The sequence below is a fragment of the Acomys russatus genome, chromosome 32 (assembly GCF_903995435.1).
Source record: "Acomys russatus chromosome 32, mAcoRus1.1, whole genome shotgun sequence".
Classification (NCBI taxonomy): Eukaryota; Metazoa; Chordata; class Mammalia; order Rodentia; family Muridae; genus Acomys; species Acomys russatus.
Window position 1 is genome coordinate 33,453,827 of NC_067168.1, and position 27,514 is coordinate 33,481,340.

The 27,514-nt window shown below is 39.2% G+C and overlaps 1 protein-coding gene across 1 annotated transcript in view; it reads right to left on the minus strand.

The window, feature by feature from the left end:
• Dock3 (dedicator of cytokinesis 3) overlaps nt 1–27,514 on the minus strand; it is a 328,616-nt gene that overhangs the window by 91,620 nt on the left and 209,482 nt on the right. Inside the window, exons 13-21 of the mRNA XM_051140503.1 lie at nt 21,584–21,672; nt 19,953–20,078; nt 9,173–9,297; nt 7,470–7,632; nt 6,491–6,597; nt 5,787–5,958; nt 5,316–5,413; nt 3,886–3,969; nt 2,162–2,262 (exon numbers count right to left, since the gene is read on the minus strand). Of these exons, the coding sequence (XP_050996460.1) occupies nt 2,162–2,262; nt 3,886–3,969; nt 5,316–5,413; nt 5,787–5,958; nt 6,491–6,597; nt 7,470–7,632; nt 9,173–9,297; nt 19,953–20,078; nt 21,584–21,672 (1,065 nt within the window). The remainder of the gene's footprint in view (nt 1–2,161; nt 2,263–3,885; nt 3,970–5,315; nt 5,414–5,786; nt 5,959–6,490; nt 6,598–7,469; nt 7,633–9,172; nt 9,298–19,952; nt 20,079–21,583; nt 21,673–27,514) is intronic.

The window sequence follows — 27,514 nt, forward strand, 5'->3', positions numbered from 1 at the left end:
GCTAATTTGTTTCATATGAAGTATCTTTTTGTTTTGTTTGATCTTTATTTGGGATGCTCTAATGTTAGAGTCTCATATTTCTCATGCAAGTAAGACAATTTCAGTATCTCTACCATCAGTCCTTAGAAGAAAAAGTAGAGCAACTATGTAATAAACTGTATTTAAACTCCCACCAGAAAGCCCGTAGCTCACACTGTATTTATTGGTGACCAACTGGCATCTCTTCTAAGATGAGGAAAAAGGAAAGGACACTTGTTTTTAACCATTTGTTTGTTTGTTTATGGACAGATAGAAGTTGTACCTATAGCAATAAGGTAAGAAAAATAATTTTAAGGCATCTAAATTTGAAGTAAAGAAGCAAAAATATCTCTGTGTTTAGGTCTCATGTATGTTCATTTCTTATTGCTCTACTAGTTGTCATGACAGTGTGTGTGTCACTGAAGATCTCCCAACAAAATTAATAGAATTAAAGTAGATAGCTGGAAAGAGGCCTGAAGGGGAGCAGACAGTAGAACACATGGGAAATGTGAACAGACAGGGAGGAATACTGGGTGGAAAGGTTTAAATAGGGTGAGTGGTGTGGGGGAAAGGCTAAAAGTAATGGTATAAGAAATTATATGGAAACCTAGTACTCTATAATCTAATTAAAATATATAAAAATGAATTTGAATAGAGGTAACCTACAGGACTGGATGTCAATCTCAGAAGCCACAGGCAATCAAACAAATATCCCAGGGCCAGATGTAACATACCTTCCTGTGAGTTGTTGGTCAGGAAGGTTCACAGATACAAAAACAACACAGGCTATGGCCATTGCTCTCTAGTTGGTAAGACCTTATTGCTGAAGACACCACATTTCCTGGTTGCAGGACATAGAGAAATCATTCTGGAACCAAACTAGAAACTCCCTCCCAATGGCTGTCACACATGGTGCCAGAAGATGCTAGGTAGGTGGCAGGGGAAGAAAATCCATCAAATGTTTTATCCAGTAGTGAATTCTAAAAGCTACAATACTAACCTGCCAAATAAGACCACCAGTGCAACAGTGTTTTGACGTTAACTAACGGTTCCTTAATTGGATTAGAGGTCTAGTCCACAAGAAGGAATTCAATGTTTGACATTGTAAACCTGATTTAAAAAACATGGGCGGGGCGGCCTTATCACTGTTGCTTTGCTAAAGGGACACGGCATCAAGCTGCCTTCTCAGTCTTTATGTCCATGCTCATACACAAGTGCCGCTCTCAGCCTCCATCAAACAGGCTCTTGTAGTGATGGCACTGAATGCATAGACATGGCTACTCAGCGTGCTAAGCATAGGTAATTGCTGAGTGCTCAGCCCTAACAGGACATCTATATCACTCTCTCTAAGGAGCAGGGATGTAAAGGAAGAGATGGTAAAAAGAATTTAAGACCCAGATGACAGCAAGAGAGGCTGTGGAATGTCATCTTCTGGTCATGCCATGGCCATTGCTACAGTGAACTGACAGCATAAGACTGGGACTGTCAGCTGTCACTCAGGAGCCCACGGAGCCCTGCTAGCCTTGGAAACTACTAGTTACTGATGGACCCTGGAGAGAGGGAATGTGCCATAGGGGTGCTTGGGCTGAGTCTTGGTCCTCAGGAGGAGCGCCAGTGCACTTAACCATTGAGCCATCTCTCCAGATTCCTATTGTTTATTTTCAAAAAGGAAATTCTGACATATGCTACAACATGGATGAACTCTGAGGACATAAAAAGTGAAACACATTATTCATAAAAAGACAAATACTTTGACCCTTATATGAGGTACTTAACAGCAATCAGAATTCAAAGACATAAAGAACAATGTTTTCCAGAAGCTGGGGAGACTGAGAAGTTGAATGTTACACAGTTTTAGAGTTTTGACTTCTGGAGTTCTGGTGACGGCTGTATAACAATATGAGCGGGTTTTAACTATATGGAATTATAAACTTGAAAATGGTTAAGATAGTAAATGTTATAATATGTGTATATGTGTGTGTGTGTGTGTGTGTGTGTGTGTGTGTGTGTAATATATATATCCACAGCTACAAAACAAAGTTTAAAAAGTCAGCTAAATGAATGTTGGATACAAATGAACTTCTTAAATTTCTGATTTTCTACTCAAATGCTAGTTGCTATCATGGTACCAAATGCAACTTACTTATAAGCCAGAGCTCCAGCAAAGTGCTTCTGGATATATGTATCCATCACAGGTCGGAAGTGGAAATATTTTATGTCTCGAAGCAGGTTGATGATGAAAACCTGAGACAGATAGAAAGAAGGCCACCATGGTTCAATAAAGACCTCAAAAAAAAATCTGTACGAGGGAACAGATTCTTGTTCTTCAAAAATCAAACTGTTAGTGTTCCCTATGGGAACTAAAGATAAGATTTCCATTGTCTGTATTTATGTCTTGCTTTTTTCTTCCCTTAACTTTCCAATACAAATCTGTACTTTATCGGTTTGTGCCTATGTTACCATGAGCCTCTCCATTTACAACAACGATGAGTGGTTCAATATGGATCAGGAACAGACAATAGTGTCCTCCAAAATTTGGAGAAGTGGGTAATTTAGGCCCGTGGAAGGCTTTGTTCTTTCAAAATGGTCTCATGACCAAGGAAGGAAGGAAGGAGGAAGAAAACTGCAAGTGTCCATTCCAGTTTTAGCTTCAATTCCCTATCCCTTAGATTGGAGAACCAATTCATCTTGAATACACAACTCTCCTGTGGGACTGTATGTGTTAAGAAAACTGTGCCAAACACTGACATCACTATCCATCCTCACTAAAGTTACCTCAGGAGTTGAGATCAAGCTCAACTCAACCTGGGTCCTCTGTAAGCGTAGTATGTGCTCTTAACTGCTGAGCCATCTCTCTGGCTTTCAAATCTAATTCTTCAAACTCGATCTTGGAGGGATCTGATATGTAAGTTGGCTAGTTAGTCTTCTTGGGTGATAATCCTCAGACCCTTTTCTATTGAAAACAAATCTTCTGCTAACTCAGTCTAATAAGTTGCTTCCTTTAGATTTTTCTGAAACACATGATGGGAATAATTAATAAAGAGCCCATGCCCAATACTGTCTGGATGACCAGGAATTGGAGTCTGGATAGCCCAGGGACTTAGGGTAGAACCAAATATGACTGGCTAACCAAAACAAAGCAAAACAAAACCAATCAAACAACCAACAACAACCAAAAAAAAAAAAAAAACCAAATGAAATTATTCCTAATGATGCTCTACTATATTTACAGATTGGTTTCTGGTACAGTCAACACCAGAGAGGTTCCATCTGGCAGCTGATGGGAGCGGATGCAGAGACCCACAGCCCAACATTAGGCAGAGAGAGAGAGAGTCCCCAGGGCCACCATGCCCCTCACCTAGGAGCTTGGGGAGCCCCACAGAAGAAAGGGAGGAGGAACTGTGAGAGCAAGAGGAGTTGAGGACATCGGAAGAGTATCACTGGCAAAATCAACTAAGTAGGGCTCTTGGAAGCTCAGAGACTGAAGAAGCAATTACGGAGCCTGCATGGATCTGCACTAGGTCCTCTGCATATATGTTACAGTTGTTGGTTTGGTGTTTTGGGGGCACTCCTGATAGTAGTTGTGGGTGCTGTCTCTGATTCTTTTGTCTGCTTTGGGAGCCTACTCCTCCTACTGGGCTGTCTTGCCCAGCCTTGAAGAGAGGTTCATACCTGGTCTTATTTTATCTTGTTGTACCATGTTCAGTTGATGTCCCTGGGAGGCATGCTCTTTTCTCGGGTGAGGGAATAGATCTGGGGGAGAGAGGAGGTGGGAGCAGCTGGGAGAGGGAAAGCTGGGGCTGGGATGTATTATATGAGAGCAGAATAAAAATTATAAAAAAAACCAAACTTTAGGAAATGACTTACCAGTGACTGAAAGACTAAAAGGCCATATTTCTCTGTATTATCATCCAAAATCACAAAGAGCGTATCTAAGATGTCCTGCAGGAACTGTAACAACATAGGAAGCAGAGGGCCATGCCTCAGGACTGCGGACACATGGCCACATTTTCATACAACAATGATTTTAAGTTCCAAATAGCCAAAAAAAAAAAAAAAAAAAAACTTAAAAGCATGATAAAACCCACGTAGTACCTGCCTCTACCTAGCTAAGGGATAATTGGGTGGACTCTTGGAGTTACATATAGCTGAAGGCTCTTGAGAACATCTAAAGTAGCTCTTCTCATTTGGCCAATGCTAAATTTCTAAGGAAAGAGTAGTTAACAGCAACAACACATCCAGATAGAATACCTGTTTTGAAATAAAACAGTGATTCTGACACCCAATTCCCTTTGTGAGCATTTTTCTGGGCCTGCAGAGAATATAGCAGTCTTCCACTCTCTGCTGTAGCCTGGTTATATGAAGTCTGTCTGGATGAGGTTACAGTGAGTTAGGCTTCATCTGCAGAAAGGTACTTCTTGGTTTGGAAATTACTATCTCAGGAGACAGGGAAATGCAGCCAACGAGAGCTCTCAATGTGGATAAAAATCTGGCAGTGTTATTTGTTGCTAATTTTTGTTTTAAGTATATGCTTTTTTTTAAGCTGCAAAAACTAAGAGATATAATAGTAAATAACAGTGAGTGCTTGGAGCCTTGGAAAACTTATCTTGTCAGTCAGAGATTAGATGATGCAACATTTACAATTTATTTTTAAAAAGTATGAGTTAATTGGTGATGTTCTATTGCTCTTTATAGTAAACCCAAAGTCCTAAAAATACAACTGGGAAGGACTCTGTTTCATTAGAGGGGAAATATCACAAAGGTACACAGAGAAAGCAGCTGTGCTACAGGGTAAGAAAGAGTTCCCTAGTGTGGATTCCAGGTAAATAGGAAAAACTAACAACTACAAGTTAACCAACAGTAGTAGGAGGGTTTATAATCAATAACCTGGCTCTGTGTGTTGAAGAGTTATAAAGTAATAAAAATAAGAAAGACCTAAAGAAAGAAAAAAAAAATCAGACAGCACAACCACTGGGAATGACTCTGAGCAGATACTTTTTTACCACTATTCTTTAGTATCATTTTTTTTTCCCTGTGGAAGTTAAATGAATCATGAAATAGATTTATAATTTAAATGTAATCTTTAGAGGTAGCAAACTTTTTAAAAAGGAAAAATAATGTAGCTAGCAAAGAAACTGGGGAAAAAAAAAAAACAAGAAAAACCTCCTAAACTATTCTTATTCCTCTATTATGTATTTGGAGAAATGGTCTTGGAGGTGTACTGGCAAAATCACAGGGAAGGCCTTCTGCCCATATTCTGCCTCAGACAGAATGTTCAGATTGAGTGACAGACATACCTTAACAATTTCTTCTCCACTGACATGCCGCAATCGTCCTAGTATGTCCATGATCCGGTCTGGGAAGGCCTTCCATTTCAGTAGAGCAAGGAGGTCCACTAAAAATGAAACCCAAAAGATAGTGAATTTTATAAAGCTAAGCAAGGCTCAGATTCTTTCAGACAAAGACAGGTGGAATCTAGGGTAATAGATCTAGTTGCAACAGGATTAAGGATTCTTTAAGTACTGAAAATAAGGACAAAGATAAATCTGTGCACCCTGGATGTGAACCTTATGACTACAAAAAACATGGACAACTTTGTGGGATACATTTATTGAGAAATTCCTTCTATTTAAAAACAAAACCAAAAACCAAAAAAACCCAAAATGGTCCCTTCTTTATCATGAATAAGCAGTCTCTATCTTAACACACGCAGGCAGCGTGGAAACAACTAAAAGCAATGGGGGTGCCTTGCAGGTACCCCTACCTACCATTCTGTGTGAGTTTGGTAGAGGAAAGTTGTGTAGAAATGAAGAAAGACTCTTTGGTGCTACGCTGGAAGATGAGGCTGGAGGGAATATTAGGGCAGCCATTGTAATCTTCTTTGCAGCAGGGCAAGCCCAGGTACAGAGCATGGTTGTTAAATGTACTATTCTCATCACACTGCAGGCAAACACAGAGAACAGAAAATATTTCCTAAGCCACATAATACGCAAAAAACAGGCCCAAGGAACTCCTGAGTTAGTGTTTATTACTATCTTCCTCAGGTTGGACCTTGGGTTGCAGGTCTCTTACAGGATTGCTTTCTGCTCATGAATTTTCTAGAACACGGTAGGATATGTGGCCTCTACCTGATATACAAGCAACCTTGGTTAGCAGGTATGCTGTGGCAACTGACAACATCAGGACTTGGATCATATTAGTTAAAATGATAATGGCACAGAAGAGTTGGTAACTGATTTCTCTCTACTGAAGTGAGAGGTGGGAAACAAAGGTCCTGATGGCATTAGTTATTGGAGAAGGGCCAATGCACTTAGAAAACTAAAGCCTGATTATAGTTGTCTTACTGTCACCAACCAGTTGTACTATCTAGAATCCTCTGCCCCAACCAAAGAAAAGTACTTAAATGAGAATCACACTTGAGAATGGCCATAGTAGGATAAGGAATGGAGATGAAAGAAAACCAGGTCCGTACCTTATACACATAAAGCTCATGAATATCATCTGACAGTGTGGTGCCATCATCACGCATCAGGGGAGAGAATGCAAAGCCAAAGAGTTTCTTTTCCCCTTTGTCCTTTGCTGCAAGCAGAGCCAGTTATTAGAAATCCCCTTGTGTTTGTCACCCACACTCTTTTGAACTTCAGGTAGCAACCTGATTGCAGGATAATGAGAAATATGCTGGTCTGAATTTCCATTTAATACCAATGTATTACAGGCTACATGACCACAGCAGAAGCTAAATTTCTGGTCTTAATGAAATGGGAAAGGTACTTTAAAAGTAGTCAGTAAGTACAAAAGAAAACACCCCAAATAACATTTGGACATTTCAGATGTTAGGGAAAGACAATATTAGAGTCCAATGATTTTTTAATAGTTATTTTCATTTGTGTGTATGTGTGTATGAGCGTGCATGCACACGTGTGCCCATAAACTAATGCATGTGTACACTCCACATGTGTGCATGAGGCCGGAAGAGGACATCAGATTTTCTGGAGCTGGAGGTAAAGGTTGTTGTGAATTATCTGATGCCAGTCTAGAAGAGCAGATAGCTAAGCCATCTCTCCAGCCCCAAACCCAGCTCTGAACCACTGCTTTTACAGTACTAGACATAGCTTCTGATAACATCCTATTTCTGTTTATTTCTGGTTCCTACTTTTCAAGACCTAATAACAAGAATCCTTACAATTCTTTTTTGTGGCTGCTTTTTTGTTTGTTCGTTTGTTTTGTTTTGAGACAATGTTGGTCTGTGAAACAAGAGCCCTGGCTGTCCTGGACTCACTTTGTAGACCAGGCTGGCCTCAAACCCACAGAGATCTGCCTGCCTGCCTCTGCCTCCCGAGTGCTGGGATTAAAGGCATGCGCCACTAAGCCTGATGAATCCTCACAATTCTACTTCAAGAATGGAGTTATATTTTTATCCTCAAGGGAATATGAAAGGAGGTCTCACTCACTGGAACAATGTCTGAACTCAAAGCGTAGATGGGAGCCCCGGAATCTGTCAATGGGAATAGGTAATTTGATAATTTCTCCCCAACGAGGACTATTACTGTGGTATAGAACAAAGGAGTGATAGGAACTCCTGTTTGGCTCTCCTGACCCCAAGCTGATACAGTCCTGGAAAAGAGAAGCAAAATAAGATGTTATCTTCATGGAAGAAGTACTTCAATCTCTCTGTCATTAGAATACTTTATTTTACTATGTGAAGATTGTATTTTTTTTGCACCTGACCAGATGATAACATATTTGATTTTAATTCAGCATTTTTGGAAGTAACTGTATAGACGGTATAATTGTGCCAGACTGCCTAATCTGAGGCCTATCTTGGGCCACATGCACCCTAGGATAGGTACGAATGCTGCCCAACACATCTGTAGATGTCAAAAACCTAGGCATTCCTGGTGGCAATTAGAGTGCCCTTCATTTTCCTTGGGTCAAAGGTCACTACACAAACTGACAAGCTGGGAGGAGCTACCTGGTGCATCTGCATCACCACAGTAACTCTCAATCTTGCTGAGAAGGGTGGTAAGAAGTTCTCTGAGAGAAGTCGTCATACATGACACCGTATCAGACCAAGGAATCCTAAGTTACAAGGCAGAGAAAGGCTGCTTTCTAATTTTCCTCAATGCTATGTTGGACTATTTTAGGTTATCTTTACTAACTTTCCATAAACAAGATAGATCATATTTAATCTGACTCTAGCATTTAAACATTACTACAACGATGCAGACTTAGCATGGTTCTGCCTCTTGCCGTGGAAAGAGTTTTGGGCAATAAAAGTAAGAATAGCTCCTTTTCCACACACACATGAGTGGCTGACAGCTCTCTCTGCCTCTCTGGTGCTTTCCTATGTAAGCAATAAACATGCCTATTTAGGGTCCTTGAGTTGAGTTTACTTAATGTTTTATCCCTGGAAACATTTTCCTCTATTTCTGTGGTTTGGGAGACAACCTCAACTAATTTTGCCTTTTCCCTCAGTATAGTAGAGGTAATAATTCATGTTCTGCCTCCTTCATGGGTTTAGCCAGTACACCAAAGTGAGGCGTATAGAAGGCTGATCTGACAAGTGCACTGGGATGGAGCCTAAGTGTTGTTCACCAAGGTCTTTACCACGATGGGACTGAGGGAAAATCAGCCCTCTGGCTCTCCATTTTCACTGAAGAATAGCAAAGAACCCTTGTGCTACATTACTGGAAATAACTTTCTAGGGCTGAATCTGTTATCTGTTCTGAAACTTGGCACGAGAAAGAGGGAATTTAAATTCTATCCTTGATCAAATTACAAACATACTTTTGTGTGTTATCTCAAAGAGCAAAAAGGCAAAATAGGACCTAGTAATCATCAGGAAAAAAATCGGCTGCTCTTGTACTTGGCAGAATGGAAAACAGATAACACGCAGGGTAGAACTACAGGGAATAGGTCTAAATTGGAGTAAGAGGCATGCAGGCCAGACACCAGGAAGAATTAATGCAAGGACTAAATGACATTAGGAATCCGTTTCAAACCACGTTGTAGAGTTTCCTGGATGAAAAAAGAAGGTAGAAAAAAAAATGCATATTGGGCAAAATGAATTCAGTCTTGCCTAAATGAAAGGAGTGTCTGGACAAAGTCCATGGAAACACATTAGCTTTCATTCCAAATCACTAACAAGTCTTACCTTCAAGATTTCTCCATCTGCATAAAGTACATACATGGTCACTTCAATATTCTTTTGAACACTCTTTCCCCCTCTTTCAAAATCCCCTTTCTCCAGGGTTAGGTACAAATCATTGCGGATATCACCTGTTGAGGGAAAAAAATGCAATGTGCTCATGACCATAGAAGCCTCAGTGCCCCATTTGCATGGAAGATCAGGCTAGCATTGGATCCTTGGGGCATTCCAAGCTTGGTTAATAACAAATGACTGTCCACCAACACCAGTGCAGCAGTACTCAGAAGGTTAGTTACATATTCTCTAAGTCTGAATTCTAAAGGTGTTCACTACAGCTTACTAGAGAATCCTATCTCGGATTATTGGTGTTCGGTCTCTCCCTTCTTCCATGGCTGTGGAATAAGCCTCTCCAAGAAGGAAGATTTTAGAACTCATTTTAATCATGTCTGTCTTGCTGCTACTCCCTTCTCTTTCCTCTAAGAGACTTTTCTTTCATAGTTTTCTTTTTACAACTCTCACAGCTTCAGAGTCTGAATAAAGGGCATTCTTCTTTCTGGAGGCTTATCAAATTGTGTTTATTGCCTAGAGTCACAATGAGAGAAACAAAATTTGGTTTTTGTTAGCTAGTGAGCTTCCTGGTTTGGTGAGACAAAAGCAGCACTGCTGCCTTTCCTGTACCAACTGTCTCTCCTCTCTGGCTTTGAACGTGTCTTGGGCATCACCTTGAAGAGGCCTGGCCTATATGCAAAGGTTCTTTTGAGGTCTTCATGATTCCTCCTTCCATTATCCAGGTCAGCCTCCTAGTCTACACATGCAACCTAACAATCACAGTTATAGGGCACACTAAGTTTTCAAAGTAATTTGGCTCAAGTAGAGAAGAGCAGTCCATGACAAATACATTTTTTCCAGGATCTTGGAGAATTTTCTCTAATATTGAAAGCCATTTTGTTCCCTCAGGCTCTCATGAAGGGAGGAAGAACATGTGTTCTAAAGTCATACGTGAGCGTTCTTATCACACACATACCAGGTTTGAGGGTGTCCATTTCTATAGTTCTCTCAAACTTTTTCCTTTGGTTGGGTAGTCTGTGCTTTAAATTCTGATAAATTTAGAACCTTAACCTGCTTCATTTCAGACTTCCTAGCATACCATTAACAGTACTGATCTGTACGGGTAGGGTAGGGAAGGCAGACAGAAAAAGGAAACTCAAATTCACCAGTTTGTAACTGTCTGTTGACAGGCTGAATAAAATTAGTCCTGAATGTACTGAAATCCCCTAAAGCTAAAATTTGAACTTAACTGGGAAATTTACCATTGACTATTGTCATTAAAATGGCACCAATCAGAACTGATGACACATGGAACTTTTAACAACAGAAACAGCCTCTTCTAATAAAAGCCTTTTAGTTGCACATTAACTTTCCTATGCAATTTAAATAATAACTCAGTTTCTAAAATGATTGAGCATTATAACTGAATAAATGAACTAAGATAATTTTAATGTCCAATCTAAAGACTAGGTGCTGGTTTACTCTATTTTTCAGTTTCTGGGAGTTATTTTAGAAATGGTCCATGTGGCTTTTAAAAGCAGGTATATGCTGGCTACCTGAAATATTCTTCTAACACATACAAACTTTTCATTTCTATGGCTATATGTGTAGATCAACAATAAACATACGTTGAAATTAAATGTTTACAAACTTGGTGATAACAACCCAGAGTGCTAATACAAAACTGGGTCTTTATCTTGTAGACCGTTAGTGACAAAATCTGATCTGTGTGGCTTTATTTAATAAGCTCATACTTTTTGAGAAGGACATTTTAAGTGAAAGTGCTGGCAATTTTAAAATAAAGGGCTAAGCTAGATTTTGCTTTAGTTTTCCCTCCCTTTGAAATAGAGTGCCTTTGTGATACCCTTCAAAAGTTTTAGCAAAAGTGCTACCCTCCAAGGTATGGATTGAGGCAGCTTGATTTCACCATGTCCCCGGCTGCTCTTTATTTAGAGAGCAGAGCCACCTAGACCAGAGATAATCAGAAAAGCATTAGGCTGCCTTATGGGTTGTAATTTTGCAAATTATGTTTCATTTAAAAAAATGACACTTTGTGAAGGTTAATGTTGCTAGAGGTGATGCCAGGCTTCTTGTCAAAAGGTCTTGGTGGTCACTAAAACCACATTCTCCACTAATTGTCCTGAAATTAGGAGAAAACCTAAAAAGCAAGTGTGGGCAGCCTAAGTGCACCTTACAATGCTCTTCAGTCTCTTCCAATGCATGTTCTATGCTCTCCAAACCCATCAATGGAATTGTGTTTCAAGGTTAAGACACTGCCTTCAGGAGAAAGTTAACACTCACTGATGGCTAGGGACTATTTCCCAGGGAGACAGGCACTTTGTACTGAAGCTGGGCAAGAGAGGGCTTGAGTACTATCTTTGAAGGTTTGTAGGCTAGTGCCTGGCTCATTGTATTTTAATCACCCAGAAAGCACGTTTTAAAAAAATGGATTTCTAGCATCTACCCACTGGAATTATAGGGGGTCTTGCGTGTGTAGATTTAAAAAAAAATGTCATTAGGTGATTTCTAATATTTTCCCTAGTTTATACCAGGAGGCTTGCTGAGAGTAAAGGCCTAGGCAGCCCTCAGGCAGCAGTTTTGGAGAGTGCTGCGAGAGTGAGGTTTTTATGCAGAGTGTGGCATTGCTGACTGTTGTCCTGTTAATGGCTGTCATAATTTAGGAATGGAGCTGGGCATTCCTGCCTCTCTTTGTTGGGCACTCTCAATTTTTCTAATGGTGGCAGAGGGATTTATATTTTATTTCTTTCAGTGCTTAGTGCGTGGGTGCCATGCAATATTGTTTCTTGCCTGGAGATGAATTAATTTAGTTCATTCTTATTAGAGTGCCTCAGAATATATTGTCTCCTCCTCTTTCACAACTCTTATTATAGCCAGCATCAGCTGCTGGTATAGAAGCAGGTCAAAGGACTAGTTACTTAACAGAAAGCAGAAATAGGCAAGTTTCCTATTCAGATCTGCTAGTATCATGGGTCAGTTGCATATTATGTGTTTTCACAATCCTTTATTATGTTAAAAAATTCTGGGGTAGAAGAATCTAAGTTCAAGACCAACCTAATTTATACAGAGAGGTATGCCTCAAAAGACAAATAAAACATTTTTGGCTGGTAAGTAGTAAAAACAAACAAACAAACAAGCCAAAAATAGACTTCTGGCTAGATTTGGCTCAGGAGACTGGAATATTTATATATATATATGAATACTATACATTTAAAAAAAAAACCCAGATTCCTGTGAGGCTATAGAAACAACTTCTGGAAGCAAAGTCTTGAACATGAGGCCACATTATCATGATAGGAACAGGCCTGAAATACTTCCTTAGGGTTATCATCATCCTCATCCTTATCCTTATCCTCATCATCATCATCATGTTTTTGGAGATAGGACTTTTCTGTGTAGCCACAGCTGCCCTGGAACTTGCTTTGTATATTAGGCTGGCCTCGAACTCACAGAGATCTACCTGCCTCTGACTCCCGAGTGCTGGGATTAAAGGTGTGCACCATCACTGCCTGGCCTTTAGGGTCCTTATAAAGAAAGAGTTCTGACAAGGTAGCAGTTCTCTTCAGCTAACTGAAACCTTAGAAGGTTGGGGAGCACTCTGACAGTCTGGCCTCCCAAACTTTGTATCCTAATGTCTCTGAAGAAACGTTGCACATGACATGACTGTTTCTTCTAGGAATCTCCTTACAGATATCAGAACCTCTGGGCTCTAGCTCAGATACCAGAACATTCTGCTGGCAAGACTCTCTTGTTAAATACTCCATTCTTGGCTTGGGAGTTTTGGGTTATATGCATCGTATCATTCTGGCTTATCGGTAATTCCATCCTGGTAGAAACGGTCCACGAGGTCCACACAGATTTATGCATGCATTCTGGTTTGTCTTACATTCACACCCATCCTACATAGATTACTCATACGACAGAGTAGGGGGCTGTGAGTTTAAGTAAAGTAGTACTTAATACTATAACATTTATACTTTGTTCTAGATTGGAGTAGCAAGGGCTTCTGTGGACATGCTTTCCCCTTTGAGACTGAAACTAAAAACTGACTTTCTCCTCGAGGACAGCCGCTTCCCTGAGGTGATGCCAATTCTCTCTTGGCAGAAAAAGGAAGATGTATTTTAGCAGCATTTATCAAAATGTGGAGGTGCCATTCTACATGGAGTTTCAGGCATAGAGGCCCACATTTTATTTGTGGTACTTCTTACTTTGTTAAGGAAGGGGAGGAAGAAGACTCTTGTTGGGCAGACTTCACCCAACAAACTTCACCCAGAAACGATGGGCTATTATTCCCACAATGTCTTCAGCCATACACTTTTGGCTTCTCTCAATACAAAGTCATAAATGCTCTCTGTTCTAACAAGATGACAGTATGTGACAAAAGTGATATGGTTATATATAATGAATCCTTTTTGGGTCAGAAATGTGATGAATCTTCCAACTCAAGAAACTGTATTAGTCTTTTCAAATTTCATACAATGTGTTTTGACCATACCCACCCCTTCCACCCACCCAACTTGGTGTCTGTTTTTCTAACACCTGTCAAGTCATGTATGCTGCCCATAAACTCTTGGATGTGTGGCTTTCATTGGATAATGAGTAACTCAAAAGGGATATTCTATACTTTAGAGATATGGCCAAAGCCTCATTTTTCTCCCTTAAAGACCCTAAGGTCAAACATACCTTGGCCAAAGAGTCATTTGGTAAGGACTGACCACAGTCCTATGAACACATCTGTAGTAAATTACTCTATCACTGGCCTTGTGGATAACTTCCCCCTAAAAGCCATGTTTCTATGGGTTCTTATGAGCTATGTATTAGCATAACTAAAGAGAGACACTTTTTGCCTTTCTGACTGTGTGGCTCATTTTCTTTGTAAGTGCAGTAATGCATAATGTCTCATTTAAAAGTCCTTTCCTCTATCTACATACTTCAGACTTGTTAAAATATTTTTAAATGTCCTTAGATCTTAATGAACACCCAAAGAAATATATGGTGTTTTAGTTAGGGTGGCAGCTTCTCTTTTCATTCTTGTCAGTTACCAGGTAGGAGACTGATGAAGGATTAATAATGTACATGACACCCCACCCCAGTATTGCAACATTCCATGAAACAAATGGTGATGGGAACAAAGCAGGCAATAAGTAGTCAGGACACACAAAATAAAGAACTTACACCCAACTATCTTCATCTCTGCATCAGAAAGAAAGGGGCGGGAATGAGGGGGACAGCACAGAGAAAAACAACAATTAAGACAAATAGGAAAAGAGAAAGAAACATCACTTGTAGGTCAGTGATGAAGCATGCACTTTTTATTAAGGATCAAAGAAAATGACAAGAGTGTATTTACAAGCACAAAGGCAAAAATCAGAGGTCCTTACGAGGGTTGGCATGTCTGTATAGCTGTTTTCTAGGGTGCAAGTCCAGAGCAACCCAAGGAAAATACTGTTTACCTTATATCTGATTCTGCATGAACAAACCACGCATACCAAAGCAGAGTACTTTCTAAGCTATGGTGTTCTCTCTCTCTTACACTTTGAATTTAAATTTCATTTATTGTTATTGTGTGTATGCATGTATGATATGTGTATGTGAATGTGGGTTTATTAAAGTCCTGATATATGAATAGAGGTCAGAGGACAACTTTCAGGAGCTATTTCCATCCTGAGTTCTGAGGATCAAACTTGGACTTACACAGCAAGTACCTTAACTCACTAAGCCACCTTGCTAGTTCTAAGACATGGTTCTTGCATACATTTTAAAAAATTATAAATGTGCATGTATAAGTGTGTGTGTGTGTGGTGTGTGTGTTTGTGTGTACATGTACTTGTGTGTGTGAAGCCCAGGTGAGAAAGTCAGATCTCCTGAAGCTGGAGTTACAAGCAGTTTTGAGCCACACGGTATGAGTGCTGGGAGCTGGACTTGGGCCTTCTGTAAGAGAAGTGCATGCTCTTAACCACTGAGCCATCTCTCGTCCTAAGATGTGGTGCTCAAAGAGGTTACCAAACCAGCATCACCATTACCTAAGAGCCGTGAGAAAGCCACACTGCTGGGCCCTGATTCAATAAATTAGAAACTTTAGAGGTAGCCACAACAATTTGTGTTTCTAAGTCTTGCAAGTAATTTAGACTCATATTAAAGTTAGAGAGCTACTGCTTTAGGGGAAGACTTATTCTAGTTAAGAGCAATATACACAACCACTGGTGGACTTTTATATTAAGGTAGAAGACTAACTAATTTGAAACTTGGCCCATACCCACCAGAGACAATAAATAACCTTAGAATTTCAAGACTGAGAACAGGTTAAAACATTGTACATTTCAAGAACTATAAAAGAATTCAGAATTTCCATCAACCACAGGACACAGGCTTTCCAGGAAAGACAAGAAATAAGGCAAGAGGACACAGAAAGTTTTGGCACATTGCTGCTGGATGAAGTATGGCTTAGAACAAGAGTACAAGGGTACAGCACCTTCTTCAACAGGATATGTATTTTTAAAAGATTTTTTTATACAGTATTCTGCCTGCATGTGTGCTAGTAGGCCAGAAGAGGGTACCAGATCACATATAGATGGATGTGAGCCATCATGTGGTTGCTGGGAATTGAACTCAGGACCTTTGGAAGAACAGCCAACGGTCTTAACCTCTGAGGCATCTCTCCAGCCCTCAACAGGATATTTTAAGCATGTTACAGTCTATTGGCTGCCAACATCCTTAGAGGTATCACTGTAGCTAATGTTGATCCGTAAGTCACAGGGAACCATGTGAACATCTACTTGTTCCTCTGAAATATCTGTCCTAGGCCAGTCTTTCTTCCTCATCATCTTTTAAAAACACAGGAAAGTACTAAGAGTGTGTTAGAGTTATTTGCTTTGTACTGAATAAAAATGGTTTTGAAGGAAGGAGAAAATAGAAAAACATTGTGGTTAACCAATAAAGGTTTTATGTGCTCAGTGTGAAAAATAAGAGATGGCTTAGTTGGTAAAGTGCCTGCTGCACAAGCATGAGGACCTGAGTTCAGATCACTAGCACCATATAAAAAGCCAAGTACATGGGTATGTGTCTAACTCTAACAGTTGAGAACATGGAGATATTCAATTCCCAGAAGATTGCTTGCCAGCTAGTCTAGCCAATTGGTGAGTTCCAGGTTCAGTAAGAAGCCTTGTCTCAAAAAAAAAAAGAAAAAGAAGAAAAACAAAAAGGGGGGGGGGGGACAAAAACACCCAGTGTCAACCTTTGGCGTCTACATACATATACATGTAAATAAACATATGAATACACACATACACATACACACATGCACACACACAATACCATACACTTACATAAGCAAAGAACAAATTATGATCAAGAATCAAGATACGGTGGAGCTAACCTGTACTAGCAACATTTGGGAGGTAGAGGCAAAAGGATCAAGAGTTCAAGACCAGCCACACTTATACTCACTTAATAAGGAGGTCAAAGCCATCATTTGTCAGTCAATCAAGGCTCAAATCCCCATATCTATTTGTTCTTTCATACTATAACATGGCGTTTTTAGTTTGGCATGCCTTTCTATGGGGCTTTGAGGGCAACGGTTCTCAGAATCCCTCCATTATCACTACTGCCTCCTGCTCTTTAAAGGGCATGAGCAGAGCAAGAAAGACTTATTTAGGGAATCAGTTGTGGCACACGAGGTTTCTCCTGCTTTCAATGTCCAATATATAAACTCTGATGTAAAGCAATGAAAAGATGTCAGAAAGACCTTTTTAGAAATGGCATGTTAGGTACTTGTGTTCAGAGTCTGGCTTAACTCCTCCCTGAAGCTTTAGCAACATGCTTTGACAGGGATCTATCTGGGCCAGCCTGACAAAAATAGGCCTCTCCATATGAGTATCTGGTAGTTTCTGCCAAATGCTGGGTACTTTAAAAATAAGGATCACAGCTTACGAGTAATCCTAATTTTTCATTTACTATAATTTCTTAGACTTTAGTGTTGATAAGCTCACAGTTTCTGACATAGTTTCTTTTCTTGTTCTTGCTCCATGTGTCCATGTGTCAATAAAATGAAGTTGCAGCTTCTTATAAGTTGGTCAGCACTGGGAAGATAAGGGACTGTTGAAACCCAGGTACAATATTCTCTTAGAAGGAGGGCACCCCAGTTTCAGAAGGAAGAATGGTTAGGACTTACATACAAGACTCTCCAAGGCTTTTCTTCCTACAGTCATTGTTCCCAAGACAGAATGACCCCAATCTAACACACATGCATGTGTGCACACATGTACTCATGGAACACACACACACACACACACACACACACACACACACACACACACACACACACGGAACTGCTTTAGCAGAACCTGGATGTGCAGCATCATCACCCTGTCTAAGGATGGTGAAACCCATTCTGACAATATATAGGAGCACAATAGAAGAAGATGAGAGTTGTAAGTTCAGGGGTGGCCATTGTGTAAAAGGCACTTTGCTAAGAAGGTGGAAAGATTGAGGATGGGACAGAATATGTACAAAATACTGCTTACTTTTAGCTATTACACTCAGTACTAAAAAAGCAGACAATCTAGAAGACATGTATGTCTCTGCTTCAGGTCTCTAAGAAATGCCCAATGTCTTGCCTTGTAGAGAAAATCACCTGATGACACTTTAGCTCTCAGGAAACAGAATACTTTCTTACCCTTGGCTTGCCTTACTAATGCCTGGCATTACAAAACTTCACAGTCATTTTTAGTGTAGACAAAAATCCCTTATGACCTGTGGGTCAATGATACAAAGTAATGGAGAGAATTTAAGTGGAAGGTCTTGTTCCATAGATGAAGGTTTTTAAATGCATCTTGCTAATATAATTTGTACAAATATATGCATGTGTGGAGGCCAAAGAAAAGTCAAGTGCTATTTCTCAGAAGCTGTCCACCTTGGCTCTTTCTTGAGACAGTGTTTTTCATTGTCTTGAAGCTTGCCAAGTTTGCTAGGCTGGCTGGCCAGCAAGCTTCAGGACCCTGCCTGTCTCTGCTTCCCGGCCAAGTGCTGAGGTTACACCATGCACTACCATAGACAGTTTTAAAAAATGGGCTCTACCAATTGAGCTCAGGTCCTCATGCTTGCAAGGGAAGCACTCTACCTACTGACAGAGCCAGCTCCCAGCTTTTATGTACAATTTTGACTGATGTTTATTTTTTTTTTCAGATTCTGTCTAGTTAGTTTTAATTCTATAAGCTATTAGGAAAGTAATGTCCAAATATTTTAAAAAAGAACTTAAGAGAAGAAAGGAAGGATTTAAAGGACACACAATATTCCACAGTTAGCAGCACCTAGACATCTAAGTTTGAAAAGATCAATTTTGATAAGCCTCTATTCTCCTTTCAAAACCATGTTGCTGCAAAGTTAGAGACTGTTGTTTGGACTTTTCTTTCCCTGATTACGAGGTGCAGACAGGGCTGAGGAATAGGATCAGGAAAAGTATAGGAGCAACTTCCAATGGAACACTCACCTGTACAACAGCCAGATGGAGGCCCTTCATAAGCATCAAGTCTCTTAGCACTTAGCAATAAACATAATTGACGTAGTTGGCCTAAATTTGCCACCCAAAGAGGCCCCTGTGTTCATAAGCAGGAAATAAAGGCAGTGCACAGCAGCTTGCTCTGCATTCACAGAGACCATTGGGAGAGGATGAATATGATAGAAAATAAATCTGGGCAAGATGGAGTTGCTGGAATGTAGTTAAGCATACTGTGTGGGTCTCCTTTATGCTCACATTCCACTTTGGGTCTGTATTGGCAAATGTTTCCAACAGGAGAACTTAGTGAAGACTCAGGAAGAACTAACAGATGATATCTAAAGTAGTCACAATTTAGCCTATCCTGACCTAGATCTTCTCAACAAAACAAGCTCTGAACAAGGAATTAAAACTCAACTGAGAGGGTAGCCCCACCTCTCCTAGAATCTCTCCAGACAGTTTGCCTGCACTGAGCTCCCTATTCCTTCACATCTCCTGATTATCAAGCTAAATGCCACCAGTCTGTACCCAGCCCTTCCACTTTAGCAGCTCCTTCAGCTAACAGCTCATTTGGATCTACTTGTCCAAGACTCATCTCAGTCCACCTCATAGAAAACATAAACCTAGTATTTGCTGAGTAGAAGCATACACGAGAAGCAAAGAATCCCTACTTTCTGCCTTGTATTTCCATTGAGACAACTGCTGAGAAAATGTCCAGGCAGCAATATTTAGAATGCCTAAAACTATATATACCACATGTATGATCTATTTTCTATAACATTAAAATATACCTGTAATTCCTACACAAATGGGAATCTCTGATAGTGTAGGCTCATATTTTAGTGTAGGTACATATTCTGATAAATTCTTCTCCATAAGCAGGAAATTATTGTGAAGTAATCCTCAACCAGGAAATGTGATGGAAGAGAAGGTTATCAAAACACATGTCTATGAAGAAATTTCATGTTGATTCTTTTATCACCAAAACTGCACAAAGCCCATCTGCTGAACTGTCATATTGCACTGGGGAACAATGTATGGAGGCTTCTGGTAAAGAACACATGCTCATAAGACCCAGACAACTACTGCCGGAAACTACTGTCAGCCACCTGACTTGGGAGGCACAGACTCTAAGGGCTGTATAGCTTACCACCTGCTCCAGAGAGGAGCACTAACTGCCATCCTGCTAATCCACCTCCCTCCTCACCCGCAAGCAGCTCTTCCTACCTGGCATGATGACATCGGGAAATCCCAACTTTCTTGTAATTGCTAATCCTCTGTTAAAGATCACGGGGTTTTCTCTTCGGACCTGTTCCATGTCACCACGAAAAAGCTGTAGGGAGATAATAAGACCTACAAAACAAAACATTTTCTCATTCAGAACCACACATCTGCGTAGTGCATTGTTCTGGGAAAGACACCACATTTGGTCTCTTTTCCATCTCTCCTGCCACGGTGCTAGGGAGAGAATCTAGGGTTACATGTTGGGCAAGCACTTCACTAACCTACACCATTGCCCTATTTGAAGAAGCACAAATTAAAAGCTAAAAAAAATTTAAGGTGATCTGAATATCACACAAAATTAGTCTACTAAACACAAACTAGCCTAAAATCTTAGCGTTCCCTCCAGCTTCTCAGCACCTACCTAGGGCCTGCCAGTCCCTAAGGGACTTGGAATGGTGTAGATGAGCTATATGAGTTGTGCACTCAGGGAGTTAGACAAGCTGTGTGGCCCCAGGTTCAATGTCCAATGCTGCCAAAACAATTATAATGAAACCATCAAAGAGGTTCTCAGGAACCACATACTATAGATTTTAGAAAAAATAATTGGCTCTAAGTTAAGATTTCAATCTTTTTAGCTTCTGATATGGATTTCCTTTGAAGCCCCACCCCCCAGCATGAAGTTTCTATAAACAAACAAACAAACAAAAAACTGCCAGGCTTTGTGACAATTATATACTGCTATATAAAACTAATTTTAATTTCCAACAAGTCCTATGAAGGTTAAAAGAGAAGCTATATAAAAGAGGCTTTGAAATTATTTGAAGGCAGAAACTCAGGAAAAACATTGTTCTATATAAATTAGATCTACAACAGTATATAAAAGCTCTTGTACTTTTAAGTAGTACTCCTAATCATAAAAAATTTCAACTTAGAAAACATAATCTACAGTGTAAAATTTCACTGAGATTCATATATAAATGATTTAAACATAGGTTTAAAAGAAAAGGAAGGAAAAGAAAAGTGAATTAAGATGAAAGCTGCTTTCGAAGATGTTCTATTCTGTTCCAGACTGAATTTGGCAGACTCTTCACTCGCTCATTTGTGTCAGGCTTTCCTCATGGTGCTGACATTCAACAGGAACAGAAAGAGAACTGACACTAATATTTGTCTTCTTATTAAAGAAAGCAGACTTCACAATGTAACTAACCTTGAAACATCTTGATCATTGGACTGGAGCTCAAGTTACTTAGCAAAGTGTATAGAGTTCATCATTAAAAAGACCAAAATGTATTTCAGTAAAGAGATAATAAAACGAGCGTCGTGTAGTGGCGCATGCCTTTAATCCCAGCACTTGGGAGGCAGAGGCAGGTGGATCGCTGTGAGTTCAAGGACAGCCTGGTCTACAAAGGGAGTCCAGGACAGCCAAGGCTACACAGAGAAACCTTGTTTTGGAAAACAAAAAGTCTTAAATGATTACATAAAGAACTACTACTAGAAAACTCCTAAGAAGGAAGCAAATGTAGATACAAAATTAACATTACACAGCACAGTCAGTCAACACCAACCACTGCAGTGTTACATGATTAGCACATACAAAGACAACACAAAATTTTCTAGCCAAAGAGATACATCACCATGGCTGGCGCTGGGAGCAGAGTACTTGGTACTTGACTTTCGAATGATGTTCTCGTGAATCTGGGTCCATTCACTCTCATTGTTACATCTGTAATAGAAGGACACATTTTATGGCTCAAGAAGTTAAAACATCTGTCTGGTGGCTCAGTGTGTAGTAATAAGTTTAAAGAGAAAAGAATTTCTCACGCTCTACAGAAATGAGTCTATGCTTGACAATTAGACCAGGCTCTTTTACTGTTAGGTGCAGAAGACTGACACTTGGGGACACTAAAATGAACCCTTACATACATGCATATAACAACATGCATATTAATATATAATTTTGAAACTTTAAAATGAATATTTGCTAGTATGCTCATACACACATACATACATACTACACACACACTTCTGGGGGTGCTATAAGGATCGAAGCCAAGGCCTTGTTATACTAAATGCATTTTCTGCCACTGTGCTACATCACCAGGTACATATATTTTTTGAGCAGGAAAACATGTTCATCTCTGAAGTAGAATGAATTCTTTCTTTTATAGCTCTGCATACACCAGGGGGTAAGGGTTAGGGGAGGTAGGGGGATTCCTGATAAAAAGTTTTTCTCAACAAATAGTAGTGTTTTGAAACTGCCATGGCATTAGTTTTTATTTCTTAACTATATGAATCTTTAATGAGGTATATTTAACAGTATATTAAATGAGGTATATTTAAATTGAGGTGACAATTTGCATAGGTGTTCAGTAAATGAACATTTTCAAACCTGACTGATTAACCCTTTAGCTTCATCTCTGGCATAAACAGTTTGTCTGTTCAGTGTTACATTCTGATGGCACTTTATTATCAGATGGCCCAAGTGTGATGGCTTCCTGAAATGTAAAAAATACGACAATAGAAATCATTTTCTAGTTTATATTTAAGCTGAAAGTATGTCCATTTAGGAAAAAAAGGGGTCAGTGATGTTCTTGTGATTAATACAGAGCTTAAGCGCTTACATATTGACCCACATAGGTTAGTGGAACCTCCCCTACGTGAGTCAAGTCAGCAGTAGCAGGTCCAAGAGACTAAGTAACATTATTAACAGAAGAGCAAAACAATGTAATGTTTTAATTTAAAAAAAAGATTGATTGATTGATTGATTGATTGATGTAAGTGCTCAATCTACATGTACACCTGTATGCCAGAAGAGGCATCAGATCATATAGATAGTTGTGAGGCACCATATGGGAATTGAACTCAGGAACTCTGGAAGAGCAAACAGTGTTCTTAATTGCTGGCCATTTTTCTAGCCCTATGTTTTACTTTTAATAAAAAGTTTAGGTAATTTTTTAAAAAAATTTTAAAGTCAATCTCATGCCCACCCTCTTCCCTCCCTGAAAAGATTTCCTGGTAGTCACACAATCCTAGTAAGACTAAAAACATCCAGGACTCAGTTATTTAGAAAAATGGATGCCAAATATACAGCCCATCTGCTAGTGTGAACAATTATCGTCTCTGCTCTGGGTGGTGTTTTTTTCCCTCAACACTTTTTATTCATTTGGAGTAAAATAATTCAAGCATTTGCTGTCATCCAACTGTTATTATATTAGCCCTAGAGGACAGCCTTACTAAGAGTAGGCAATGTGGATTCCATTTTCAACCAGAAGAGAAAAGGAAAAGCTTCTGAGAGTGGCTGAAGTGCTCTGTGGCCTAGGGATGGAAAGCCTAACAGATCTGGCTGGATTCCTGAATATATGAGAACTAAAAATTCCTTCCAAGGGACTTAAGAGATTGGGACAAAAGAGAGAATGGAGGAAGAACACAAATCTTTCTGGTGTTTAGTGACTCTATAAAGGGCAATTCAAAGAGAACTACTGCAAATAATCCCTCAACCTAAAGGACATTCCAATAAAACACAATGAGGTTTGCATCATCTCTTGAAATTTCCATTTGACACTCTAGAATCCTACCCCAAGCCTTTGTTCACAGTCCTACCACATGCAGAAAACTAGATTCATGAACAAAGAGAAACCCCACAGGATCTCAGTATCTTTTACTGATCACTTAGAAGTACCCACTTCAGAAGAAAACACCAGTATAAAAGTTATAGAGCAAGCCAGGCGTGGTGGCGCACGCCTTTAATCCCAGCACTCAGGAGGCAGAGGCAGGCGGATCGCTGTGAGTTCGAGGCCAGCCTGGTCTACAAAGTGAGTCCAGGATGACCAAGGCTACACAGAGAAACCCTGTCTCGAAAAACCAAAAAAAAAAAAAAAAAAAAGTTATAGAGCAACATCCCATCTACAAGTACAGGGCACCACACATTTTTAAATGAAAAGATTTGTTTAAAGGCCACCCACATAAAGGAGACAAGTAACTAGATTCATTTTGTTAGTGAATTAGTTCTTTGGACATTTTAATCAAATCAATAAACTTCGCATTGCTCCCAACTGTTCTGATGCATGAGCTCTGAGGATAACCTCTGCTAACAGAATTCTTTCTAAACAAAGGAGAGTGCTTTAAAGTAATTGTTTATGATTTATAACTCAGCTGGTAACAAAAAATAAGAGGTGCTGGCAGCTGCACATCCAGGCCTTCCTATCCGACTTGTACGCTTGTTCAAGCAGTCAAAACACCAGAAGTATCCAACTGACATTTTTCTTGACATTTTTCTAAGTTTATGAAGTTAGTAGTTACTTTTTAGACCTGATCACTTCATGACTTTCTATCTTATCTTCCCATTCTTCTAGCAGGAGCCCTAAGTCATGACCAATGTTGTTGTTATTGGTGTATTCAGACAAAATACTTTATACATTTAAATAACAAAAATCCGACTCTGGGCTGACCAATGTGTCCTTTATATGGCCATTCTTACCCACAAGTCATTAGTTTGGATTATCATAAAGAGGAAGTGAGTTTCAAACCCACAGACTTGCACACATCTTCACTTGCAAATTGGCTTCTTCCCTTTCTGTGTCTTCCCTTTTCTTTTTCTTTCACATTACTGACTAGCAAAAGAGAGCACCTCTGTAATATGTTATCAACATTAAAAAAATATAGGCCCTTTTCTTACCTAGAAACCTATTCTGTCTTCAGTGTAATGTATTTAAATAAGGAGTATTGTTTTAGCTTTAAAATACTTAACATAATTATAAGCTTCATTTGTTCTTAGAATATCATAATTTTTTGGCCAGGCCTGTTGACACATGCCTCTATCCAAACACTGATGAAACTTATCCGTTAAGAAGAAGCTTTACTATCTTGGAACAAGAAAAGCAAAGCCTTAAGTTGGACATAGGAGATTGAGCACACATCTGTCTGTATAAAGTCCATCATTTGCTACTTACAGACTACTTATTAAATGCCGCTTATATTGAAAGTGCCCTCTGCTCATTACTACAGAGAGGCCATTATGCTAGGTAGCCTCTTTCTATTTGAGTACATATATCATTTTGTAACAGCCTTACATATATGGAAGAATTAAAATATTACAAAAGGCTCACATAAATCCCTATGGTATTTATCCAATTATCAACATGTTATGTTATTGTAGTATATTTGTCAAAATAAGGAATAACATTTAAGCCTTATTGTTAGATATGATTATTACCTAAGTCCTTACTTTTCTCTCTACTCCAAGTTTCCATCCAGGGTGCCTTATCATTGTGGCAACGATGTCCTCAACTATGATAACTCTCAAACTTTCCTTTAAGAATGACCTTGTCAGTCTTGAGGAGCAACTGTAAGTTACTTAATTTATTGATTTATTTGTTGTTGTTTTTTTTTAATTTACTTTTGGGTTTTGTTCTCTGTGTGGTCTTGGCAATCCTGGACTTACTTTGTAGACCAGGCTGGCCTCAAACTCAACTCATAGAGATCCGCCTGCCTCTGCCTCCCTGAGTGCTAGGATTACAACTGGGCGACACCACACTGGCTATCAGTTACTTTATTATTATTTTTAATTTGAAGATGATAGTTTTATAATACTAAACATAAAGATGATAAAATCAACAGTTGGTTTCCATTGACTGTTTTTTCTTAATTATTGTTTATTATAATTTATATATGTAATACACACTGTACCCTATTTTGTGTCTAGTCTCAAGTTTCTTCTTTTTCCTTTTTTTAACATGTACATTTATATTATTACGCATAAATAAAATAAACTACCTACAGCAAGAACAACCACAAACCAATCAGGAATTATATAAATGTTACATTCATAGTGTTTTGGCTATTTGTATTTGGCAGCCTTGAGGAAAACATCCTTCCTATCTTGGTGCATCTAAAATTCTGAATGTAAATCAATATCTATCATCTCTCACCATTATCAACTTAAAACATTTATCTAGACCTAAAAACATTTTAATCCCTAAACAACTAAGCTTAACTGTAAAACTAAACTATCTGGTCTTCAACCCCATCAGAGACTTGAGAAGAAATAAAATTAATTACCTGAATATACAGGGAATGCAGGCTAGCAGCTTCCAAAATGAGAAGATGGCAGAGACAGTTTGTTGCCTGAACAGTCACCCAAAGCTCTCTATAATGTTGGAGTATCATCTTCAGCCTTCTGGCCCAATATATCTGATGGACATGTTCGTGAGGCAGGAACTATTGAGGACTTGCTTACCCTGTCTTGGCAGAGTTTGGCTGTCAACTCTGCCTGCATCCACACTTGCCCATTTTTAGGCAGAATTCTGTCTGTGGTAGAAATGAGGACATTTTGCCCAGTGGCTTGTTTGCCACAATTGAAGCCATCTCCATCAATTGTTTTTTGATGCTCATCTTTTCCTTTGAGGCAGGCTGGGTTTTTGCTAGGAGTTAACCTGTCTCATTGTCAATGAATCTTTAAAATAATAAAAACATCTTTAAATGCCATATTTTGTATGTCTCTGAGGTTTTTGAAGACCTTATCTAACTATTCTACCATATCTTTCTACAGAATCATACCTATCTGTTACACCTAGGATGTATATTCTTGTGATAAAAATAAACTAGCAATTGATATGACCATGATTTGATCAAAAATTAACTTGTTGGACTCAGGGGTGTCTCTCTAACAAGGCTGGACTCAGGGATCTCTCTTTTTTCCTTTATCTTTCATTTTTAGGTTTTGAGTAGGGGTTGAAAAGAAAGAAAGGGGAATATAGAAATATATAGGAATGATAGGACAAAAAGTAGATTAGTGAATCTACTCCTCAATTTAATGCCTGGTTACTCACAAGGTTATTTTTAATTCACTGGTATAGAATTCTGTATATAGTTGCAAAATAAGTTTAATTTTTGCTACACTGGCATATAATTCAAATTTAAGATTATTCCTCACACACATTATATATATTTCTACTCTAATATGAGGTATTATACCCATACAATTCAATTATAATACAAGGTTTACTTCCAAAATTTTCAAAGTGCTATTGCAGGGTTTTTAGGATAAGTAAGTTATACAAATTAATTGTTAGTTGTCAGTTACTATATATAGCTATAAACCTGTATTTCTGCATGTTTTTCCTCACTAGATTGAGGCAATTTATTTGGGGAGGAAGACCACTAACATAAAGTGATATTTTATTACATCACATCGGAGGCACATACTATCAATACATTACTGTTTTTTAAAAATATTCTTCTCTCATACATGACATCCAACTGAAGTTTCCCCTTCCTACCCTCTTCCCAGTCCCTCCTCCACACCTCTTCCCCCTTCCCTTCATCCACTCCTCTCCCTCTGTCTCTCTTCAGAAAAGGGCAGGCCTCACATGGATATCAACCAAACATGGCACATCAAGTTACAGTAGGACTAGGCACCTCCTCTCACACCCTAAAGGGAAAGAGTACCCAAAGCAGGCAAAGGAGTCAGTGACAGCCCCTGTCCTCACTGTTAGGAGTCCCACAAGAACACCAAGCTACACAACCATAGCACACATGCAGAGGGCCTAGGTCAGGCACACAAGGCT